We start from the raw sequence: 10607 nt of genomic DNA, 5'->3' as shown, positions 1-10607 counted from the left end.
AACCGGATTTCTCAAACTTTTGATTGTCAAATACCTATTTTACCATCTAAATTATCAACTTTTATCTTCTTCTTCTTCTTTTTTTTTACTCTTTTAATATTATAATTTCTTCTCTTTTTAATCTACATGATGGACTTACCTATAGAACAGATCAATTTTATTATAAAATAAAAAATTATTTTTCTACCATATATAATATAGGACTAATAATACAATGAGCATAATATTCAAGAATATATAATGTATATTATAAGAATATTTTTATTTTAAATAATTATTTTGTATTACGTGTATGGAATATATATTATAAAACTTTTATTTTTTTCATTCTAAATTGTGTAAATAACTTTTTGGGTTAACAAGAGTGAATTGCTCTAGTGGTGAGCACCCCCACTTCCAACCAAGAGGTTGTGAGTTCGAGTCACCCCAAGAGCAAGGTGGGGAGTTCTTGGAGGGAGCCGATGGTCTATCGGAAACAACCTCTCTACCCCAGGGTAGGGGTAAGGTCTATGTACACACTACCCTCCCTAGACCCCACTAGTGAGATTATACTGAGTTGTTGTTGTTAATATCAAAATTATTATTACGAACAAACTGTTCTAACTTTTTTTTACTATGCTCAATATGTTATTATTCCAAGATTATATCTGCTTAAGAATAGTATTTTAATTTTAATTTTAATTTATAAATAAATTTATTTATTTTATAGATAATTCCATAATATATATTAAAAAGAGAAAAAAATATAATATTAAAAAGTTAATAAAAAAAATAAAAAGAAGACAAAAGTTGATAATTTAGAGGATAAAATAGGTATTTGACAATCAAAATTATAAGAAATCTAGTTGAGTGACCTTTTGAGTGCTAGAGGCATAGTTAACTGATTTTGTTGTTACAAACGAAAGAAAAATGTCTTTAGTTGGTAATTTTGAATAATTGAGTGACCATTTGAGTAATGGACTCTATTTTGGAGACAATACCATTTCCATATGTTTGGTTCAACATTCGCTCTTTTTTTAAGTATTAACCATAATTTGAGCTAAAACTTTTACTAAAAAGATAAAAAGAACACATTACGGAGTGAAGTTTGAATTAGTCTAATCATACTAAATTTATGTTTTTAATGTAATAAATGTGTTGATAGATCAGTTTGCCTGGTTGACAACGGTCAAGTCAATTATTTACGTTTAAAAAATAATTTACGGAGAGTGTGAATAACTAATCTCAAGTCCAAAAAGGAATCCATGGTTTCTCATCCACTTTTTATTTTTTTGGCCCAAAAAGACACTGCTAATCATTACTGTCAATTAACCCGTGCTGTACCACGTTATTCACGTCTTAGCCGATTTATCTACAGATCTGTCAAGTGTCGAGTATCTGTTATGTTGTAATAAACTTGTGATTAGCAACCGAAGACCTTTGTGGTTCTACTCCTCTTGATTCTTGGTAAGTGTTAACAAGAATCATTGCGAAACTTAGCAGATTGAAAATTTAGGTTCTCTCTAATTCTGTCCAGATCTTAATTAACTACCATAGTTCAGGTTCTGGAGTACAACTAGATTCAAATTAATGATTGTCAACCTTTAATACTATGTGTTAGGTGTTGTGTTATTATGAATCTCGTGAGTTTGTTCTTGTCATCTGGAAGATGCAATGATCATGTTGCTGCTTTTTTGCTTCATTTCTTTTCCTCTAAGTGGGCCAATTGGCATTAAGAGACAGATTGGTTACCATTTCAGCTGAACATCTGCCTACTTTTACATACAGATACTACTAAATACTTGCTAATAAAAAGCCCATCTTTCTGAGTTGGGTTTAGATGGAAAGAAAGAAGAGAGTAGGGCATTTGATGGGATTTCAAATACACCTAAGTGAAGTAAGGTAAATTTACAACCACAAGGTTACAACTCGAATCCCCCAGTTTTAATCGGTGTTTTAAAAGGCGTGGGCGTAAGGCGAGGCGTTTTATATATGTCTCAGCGAGCCGTAAGCTCCGAGACACGGGGGCGTAAGCTCCATGAGTATTTAATTTTTAATATTTTATAAAATAATATAATTACAGTAAATATTTATAAACAAGTAAAATTGCATAAAAATTAAAGTGTGATATATATATATATATATATATATATATATATATATATATATATATATATATATATATATATATATATAGATGCGCTCCATCCTCACAAAAAACTAGTCAAAATAATTCATTATATGCTACTTACAAGCACAAGTAACTTGAGTCGAAAATAACAAAATTTTCTACATGGAGAAACAAATAGGATGACTAACCTGCAATTTGAAATTTGAACTTGCTGCTACGAAGAAGAACGAAGTTCTCTTTCTATTTTTAAAAAAAATTAAATATTCGTTATTTTGGGAGATATTAACAGACTAGCGAACAAGATAAAGAATTGGAAAGACCATAAATTAGGGCTTTAATCAGTAAAAAGGTCTTGACTTTTTAGTTCCTTTTTAAAACTTTTAAGTAATTACAAGCTGACTTTTGAGAATTTGGACATTATATGAAAGACTTATTCAACAAATTTTGTTTTAATTTGAAAAGGTCTCTGGGCTTACGCCTCACTACAAAAACGCGTCTCAAACGCCCGGGTGGCGTACGCCCCGACGCCTCTTGAGACTTTCGCCCCACACCATCGCCTCGGGGCGTTTTTGGTGCGCCTCGCCCCAGAGCTTGCCCCGAAAACGCCTTTTAAAACACTGGTTTTAATACAGGGCTATAGAAAGATCACAAGGCGAAATTTGATTTTTTGTTTTGCAATTTTCAACAAGGAAGGGCAGGAGGATAGGGCAAGATAAAGAGACTTGAACACCCAAATTACTAAATTAAGTTCGTACTTGATGTATTAAGCATTTCAGTTGTTGGTACACTCTCCCTTGGGGAGAACTGACGCCAAAGTTAAAACAACATACAACTTGAAAAATAAAATACGAAGATGACTATACATTGACTTAAGGGCATCCTTGATGCGGCAATTACGAAAAGGAATTTACAAAGAAAAACTCTGAGCAGAAACAGTAAACTTGAATCCCTGTTGCTGTCTCTAGAAGCTTCACTAAGCACCTCTGCTCCCTAAACCATCCGCAAGTCATTAGATCTTCATATGAAAAGAATTCAACAAAATGGGGTATATGTGTTGTTGAATGGTACTCCTTGTTAATAGCTAAAACCACTTGACTTCTTCCATGATACCAAGCACTTGAGGAATTCCATCACCTACAACCAGGAAAATGCTATTAGTTCAGAATTTCATAACAAGAATTATCGGACTAAAGCATTGCATGCTGGATGAAAAGGTTTCTGAAGCAGCTTCATTCGGTTAAGAAACACTTTCATACCTCAGATGGATCCCTCAGAGAGTAAAACGCACTGCTTTCTTTTGGTGCAGAAGATACTAAGATTCCGTAACCTTTATTTCCCTCTCTCAAGACCTGTTAACAAGTGCATTTGTTAATTTAGTAACATAATTGATGATCCCAGAAGGAAGCAGGTCTATTATATTAAATTCCTATTTGTGTGCTCAATGTTACCTTGAATGCATCTTCATCTGTACGATCATCTCCAACGTATATGGGAAGAACATCATCACAATTTTTCAACCCTAACAAAAGAAAATGCATATTATGTTAGTTTTATTTTTTCACTTGCTATGAATGGGATTCAACTGTTCACACATCTTAAAACCTTCAGTACAGTTCCATAAACCAGTCAAAGACTTCACTCACCCAACGATTCAAGTAAGAACTCGACAGCTTTCCCCTTGTCCCAGTTAAGCACAGGCCTGACTTCTAAAACCTGAAGAAGGTTATGGAGCAGATAGTCAGAGGAGTTAAATATACCAAGACAGTAACTTTCCTAACGCCATGCAAAGTGCAGTGCAAAAGCAGGCTCAGATGTGTACCTTCCGGCCATGAGTCAATCGCAGACGTGGGTAGTGTTTTAACAGTTCATCAACAGATTCTCCAATAGTTGACCAACTCTGATAATTTAAGCAAGCACAAAACAAGAAGGGATAAGAAACTTCTGACTGGTAAAGAAAAGTTACACAATCTTTTATTTGGATTTTAACCCAAATTTACAATCCATACCTTCTCATCTACATTACGATAATGTACAGAAACACAGAATTTGTTGTTCTCAACCTTTGCTCCCGTGATGTCTTTTGTGAGCTCAATAAGAGATCTAAAAACCTGCTTGAGCATAATTGAAAACACTGTTTATACCGAGCGCTGCCACAAATAGCAACAATACTCTTTTAGCACAAAAATCATATATACCTCATCAATCATTGGTAAGAACTCACTAGCAGGTTGGAAAAGATTAACTTCCTTGCCCTGCGTTCACAGAAGCTAATTGATGTCAGCAAGTTCATAAGAAAAAGAAGGTTGGGATGTCCTAATTTGCTTCAATAGAGATCAGTTTTTAGCATCTTTACCTGCTTGTTAGTAGATCTAATACAACTATAGTCATCAGAAACGGATCGAACAGGACCCATTATATCCATCCCATGACTACCAGCATAGTAAAGTTCTGCTAGTCCGACAAAGTCATATACCTGGACACAAAAATATCCAACCAATAAGAGAAGAATCTTGAAGTTTTTAACAAAGTAACGACAACATTTACTCATAAAAAATAGTTTTGTCCAAACACAGTTGACAAAAGCATTTCTGAGCACCTTATCTCGGCTTCTCCCACTAATAATTGCTGTGGGAAAATATTTAGCCACATTCCTCACAGTAGCGCGCATCTGAAAAAGAGTGACCTAGTGTCAAAAATTAATCCTGCAAGTGTAGAAGAAAGTTTCTCCCATTAAAAGTTAAGATACTCACAGCACCAGACATGAAGGCTCGATCTGGATCATCTACAATTGGTGATAAAGTCCCATCATAGTCCAAAAAGAGTGCTATCCTTTTGCCTTTTGCATAATTGGTGATTTGCTCAAATGATGAAAGTGCCGAGGGATACTTGAGCTGAAAAGGTACAAAATTCATTAAAACAACTTTCTTATATGCTTCCAGAAGATCCAGGCAGAATAATGACTAAATTATTACATACAAAGAAAATAAAAGGCATTACCATCCAGATGCGGTAGCCAAGAACACTTTCATTTGCTGCTAGTTCAGTATTGGAATCCTTATTTTTCTTGTTGTGTGTAGGAGATGACGATTTCATGGCATCCAACCAAGTGTTTGATCTAACATCATCTAGGATTCCTGGCTTCTTCCTTGGGATAGTAAGGAATAGTGTGGGAGAGAAAGTTGCCCCAGTCGGTGAGTATGGCATCAAAGCAGAGTGGATGCCCAATCTGGACTGAGTCATTGGGGCAGGATCAGTGACAACAGGGGAAGTATTTGATTTCAGGTCCATTGTGCCCAATATCCTTTTATGGCAGAATACAAGTTTATCAAATATGCAACAGTTGACGATAGTTTACTAACTATGCTCTTAGGATGTTTCACACACTTCTAACCAACCCTTTTGTCAATGAAAAACCACCTCTTCAAAGTAACCTTATCACTGCAGCCAGGCGTATGGTCCATCAAGCAAAAGATCCTTGGAAACTGACAATCACAAGACAATGAGTGAGAGAAGGAAAAATGACAATAGCAAACTCATAATTCACAATCCAACATAGATCTTACTTGTACATCCTCCCGTTTCTTAACCTTAGTTTTCTAGTCAGTCAGCTTAAATAAACTGCAAAATGTGAGAAGGAGATATGTTAAGCAGCTGTACGTCTCAGTATCACAGATGTAATTAACAGATGAAATGTTAAAGTGATGCAGCATCTAGAAAATTTGTAACATGAAGACAACAAAAATCTACTACTGCTTAGCCCAGCTTAAGTGTACTGTCAACAATTTACGTAATAAAATTAATCACAAGTTGGAGAAGGTTCCAACCAGAAAAGAAAGAAGTGAAGTAGAACAAGACTTGAAAGAACTGTATTTAAAAGAATTTCAATCAAGACCATACACAAAAAAGGCAAATCAAGGTTTCTGGTGATTCCAAATAGCACGCAATCTGGAAGACTGTGCTGTTAACGTCTGAAAGGAATATCTACTAACAAAATTATATTACTAACATCAATGGAACAGATACATTCTGAGTTTACCTTTGAAAGACTAAAGTGCATGTTATCTAAGAGGTCGCATAAACTAAATACTGGTCCTAATATTGATATTTGGCAAGAAAATTTGGCAATTGGCAGTAGGTAGCTGTTAACCTCCCCATAGCCCACAAATTGAGAGGAAAAAACAGTAGATGCAACCACATAATATGGTCCTTCAGAGAAGCATGGAGAGCATTAAGCATATGGACCCCACTCATTAAATTCTAGTAATAGAACAAAAACCATGACATTGAAAAGAAACAAAGAAACACTCTAAATTCATGTATCTCCATATTATAGTTGCCACCATGCACCAACTTGTGACCACCACCAAGAATAGAAACATTTGGAGATAACAGATTCCCGTTCAACCTTTTTGTTCTTACCCCTTCTTATCTTCACTTATATTATCAAGAGTATGTTTTTGATTCAGAGATCAAAACATATCCATTGACAGTTGGATGCTAAGAAATAAAAAAATTTCCTTTGAGTATATTTGTGGATTCGAACTGTGAAAATGATTACAAATATATTGATATAGCCTGTCTTGATCATGATATTATAGGAAGAGCCTGGACAATTAATCGAGGATTGAAAACGATTTTGTCAAAATTGACAGATGAACAGGATATCTAAATGACATATATCACATCATACAGCTCCATTACAAATATAATAGTAGTAGGACTTATGTTAACAATATCTGCCTTGCTGTTTGGAGAAAAACGGAAATAACCGAACTTGTCAATCAGTTGAAGCAGCACCACAGATTTATAATATAATATCTAACATGACTATTCAAAAAATAATACATAAATAAGCAAATCCTTTAATGAAGCAAGGTATTCCTAACAACTCTCATCCGAAGTTCTTAATATTTCTTCAGCCATCCCATATGAACACGATATAAACTTTTGCAAAAAAAAAAAAAGAAAAAAAAAAGAAAAAAAGAAACAGAGAAAGCAGAGGCAGGAGTCAAAATATCAGAAAATAATTATTAAAACAACATTTTCTAATCACACAACCTCTGATGAAAAATGAAAACCGACTAAAAATATCAACTTAAAATTGTTTAATAATGACATTTTCTAATCACAGAGCAACCGGTGAAAAATTAAATGATATTAAAAAATTTATTATAGAAAAGAGGAAAAAAGGTGTACTGGCGGCGGCGCACCTGATTTACAAGCGGAAAATGAACGGAAACGTGTCAAAGCAAAGAACGCCACCGAATGAATATAAAACCTACAATGGCAACACAATGACGTCATACGAACAGGCAGAAACATCGTTTACGCAACTAAAAAGGCTCGAAGAACAAGACGATAGAACTAGCATTTTTCAATATATAGTGCAATAAAAAAATGCAGAAATGGTACCGGCGAGAAAAGGAGATGACGTCAGCTTACCTCCGGGAGGCAAGAATCGCTGCGAGGCAAAACCGAAACCCTAGAAGAAGTAGAAAAATCACGGAGAAAGAGGAACTGGAATTGACGGAATTTGTTTATTCGGTTTGCTTCGATTGCAGAGAATCGTGAAAAAATATAAGAAAAAATTGAGGGAGGAAATGCGAGAAAAGAGGAGAGAAAAGAGAGGGTTAAGAGAGGGGAGGAGGTGTTTATATAATGGGGTTTATTGGTTGAGAGTTGAGAGACGTGGTGGAGAAGGCAAAAAAGATGGCAGGCCTCTCGCAGCTTGTATAGTTGAATTCCAACGAAACCAGAAAAACCAACTTTCTACGACGAAATTTTCAACGCCCCGCGCTTTGACTACGCTTTTCCCCACGCCATACGTTACAGACTTACAGTTGAACAACCAACCCCCACCAAACATTGTTTTTTTAAAACATGTTAAATGCACTTTCATTTTTTTTTTTTAAAAAGCCAACTTTCAAGATGTCCATAGTAAAAAATATTATTGAAAAAAAAATGAAACAACGAAATAAATTATTGAGTTGAAGGTACCTTAAGCTGACTTCTACTACAATTGGTAAAATGCCACAACTTTTTCATCTAAAACATTATTCTTAATTGTTGTTATTAGTCATTATTATGATTTGTCAAAAAATCGGTTAAATAAAGAGTTATATCATGTTTGGCCAAGCTTACGAGAAGTCAAAAATATTTTTTTTCTTTAAGAAAATATTATTTTAGAGAAATGAAGTGTGTTTGATCAAGTTTTTAGGAAAAAAATAAGTATTTTTGAATGGAGCAAAAATTAATTTTTCACAAGATAAAAAAAGTACTAGCCTTTTTTCCAAAAGTACTCTTTTAAGCGTGGTTAAACATAAATTATTATTTTAATATTAACAAAAATACTTTTTAAATTGATTAAGCAAATACAAATTACTACTCTTATACTTCTTCGAAGAATACCTCCTACAAATAATACTTTTCCAAATAAGTGATTTTGATAACATGGCCAAATAAATTATTAATGTAGACATTTACTGTGATATGCTTTTATGTAGTGCTACTCTTTACAAACGAATACAGTTGAATTGATGCATGAAACATGAGACTTTCCCTTCTTAGGCTTTGCTCGCAACATCGAAATTCATATTAATAACTGAAGCGCCCAAAACATTTTCCAGCCTTTACATTTTTTAATTGACCATTAATATTTAGCTCTGCATAATGAACTTTACAAAAGAAACGTTAAAATGATGGGTGTCGCCCTTCCACCGACTTTACCTCAATACAAAATACTCAGAATACCCTAATAATGAACTTTATATTTTAATGGAATTTTATAGGAACATTAAGAAAAACTGCCAAACTAACCAGGGCCCTAACTCGACACACTTTGAAAAAATATGCAAGACACGTGAAATGTAGACTTAAAAAAATTTTATTTTGTGCTTCACACAATTGACATTAATTATATAGAGCCTTTTTTTTATTTTTTGTGATTCCAAAATTTTATGAAACTAAATATATAAGATATGGGTCCATATATATGTGAGATAAAAAGAAGCCTTACACAACTAATGTAAGTTGGTTGAAGTACACAGTAAAATCACTCGAGACTTCAATGGCCTTGAAGCTCAAGGACACCTGTGGTTGTGTCAGAGATGACGTGGTCACGTTCGTTGCGGGTCCCAAGGGAAGTTTGGATTCATCTGAGTAAATGTGGTCATTTTCATGCCAGCTGGGATCAAGCCCTCGAGCTGCTTGGTTGCAAGCTGTTGGACCATTGGCCCCATCTTTGTCCCGACTCATCAATATCACTGGTCATGCCAAAATCCTAGTTACATTCACTGTGTTTTGATAATATTTAGATTTAAATATTTTATTACTATTTCTTTTACCTTCTTTTTTTTTTATTACACGGCGGGATCATGAAAATGAGAATGGGGAAAGTAGACAATAAAACGCTCATCGACATTAACAACAACAATAACAAACTCAGTCTATTGACTTACAAATTGAATTTGAAGAGAGTAGTATATACACATATTTTATTCTTACCTTATGAATGTAAAGAAATTTTTAATATCCTCTTAAACTCTCACCGACATCGTAAAACTTAAAAAGAAAATGAAAGGTTCAAGTTTGTCCAATAAACTATGCGAAATTAAAATTAGCATATCTCGTGTACTAGCTTGAACCTTGTTCCTCGCAAAACGAACAACACATACGGTTATCCTAAATTGTAAAGAAAAAAAATTAAGAATAATCCACAAAATAATATTATAATATCAAATATTTTTAAATTTCCTATATTTCGGATCCCACACTGATTCAGACTAGACAAACTAAAGTCTTCCAAGTTACAATTAGCTCAAACTGATTAAATGGTTCTAGGGAGGAAAGAAAGTTAGCCGTGTTTTTATTTTCTAGTACTAAATTATTTTTTCTATTGTGAATATTACTATTCACTTTCTTTTCTTGTCGAGTAAATATTCTTTTCCTTGATTTTAGCATTGTTCTTTAATTACCGGCCAATTGCAAGTTTTTTTCTTCTTTTTTGGTCTCTAATAATCTCATAAAATAATTCATTTAATGTACATTGATAATGCCGAAACAATTTAAATCTTGTCGACTTGTCTTCTAAAACAAACTACTAGGAGTAGTATTCACATTGGTTCCAAAGTCATTTTTTATACTCTTTCTCATGCTTACCGATCTGTCAAGATATAATCTACTTATCTTTTGTCTATCTCAAGTTACATTTTAATGGCACTTGACTGTTGGTCTTACTAGCATATACTATTTAATTGGCACATTTCACTTACTAAAAGATCATAAGTTAAACTGCAATATATGATTTCAAATATCATCGACTTTATACTATTGTTGTACAATTGAACTTCTCAATTCCTTATATATTAACATTGCAAATGGACATTCTATAAAGAAAATATTTTTTAGTACTCAAATTGCAAAATAAAATTTGGCGCAAACACCTTAAGAATATGTGGGAACATAACAGCGACAATTATCGACACCATTTGGTAAATGA

The 10607-nt window shown here is 33.7% G+C and overlaps 1 protein-coding gene across 6 annotated transcripts; it reads right to left on the bottom strand.

Annotated features, from left to right (window-relative positions):
* Positions 1-2842: 2842 nt before the first annotated feature.
* Positions 2843-7819, bottom strand: LOC104103052 (trehalose-phosphate phosphatase A). Of its 6 annotated transcripts, none has more exons than XM_070197133.1 (14): positions 7523-7816; positions 7321-7388; positions 5674-5728; positions 5108-5592; positions 4861-5001; positions 4707-4778; positions 4464-4583; positions 4306-4362; positions 4117-4218; positions 3930-4007; positions 3754-3823; positions 3559-3629; positions 3367-3459; positions 2843-3244 (listed from the first exon to the last, which is right to left on the bottom strand). In XM_070197133.1, exons 4-14 carry the CDS (start codon positions 5396-5398, stop codon positions 3185-3187), a joined length of 1155 nt encoding a protein of 384 aa, XP_070053234.1. In that variant the 5' UTR covers positions 5399-5592; positions 5674-5728; positions 7321-7388; positions 7523-7816; the 3' UTR covers positions 2843-3184. The 6 variants fall into 6 exon arrangements, with proteins under 6 accessions (XP_070053234.1, XP_070053233.1, XP_070053237.1 ...); XM_070197132.1 differs by having other exon boundaries at positions 7553-7816; XM_070197136.1 differs by lacking the exons at positions 7321-7388; positions 7523-7816 and adding an exon at positions 6147-6404.
* Positions 7820-10607: the final 2788 nt, after the last annotated feature.

The sequence above is a fragment of the Nicotiana tomentosiformis genome, chromosome 3, assembly GCF_000390325.3.
Source record: "Nicotiana tomentosiformis chromosome 3, ASM39032v3, whole genome shotgun sequence".
Classification (NCBI taxonomy): Eukaryota; Viridiplantae; Streptophyta; class Magnoliopsida; order Solanales; family Solanaceae; genus Nicotiana; species Nicotiana tomentosiformis.
This window is presented reverse-complemented; position numbering and strand designations above follow the sequence as displayed.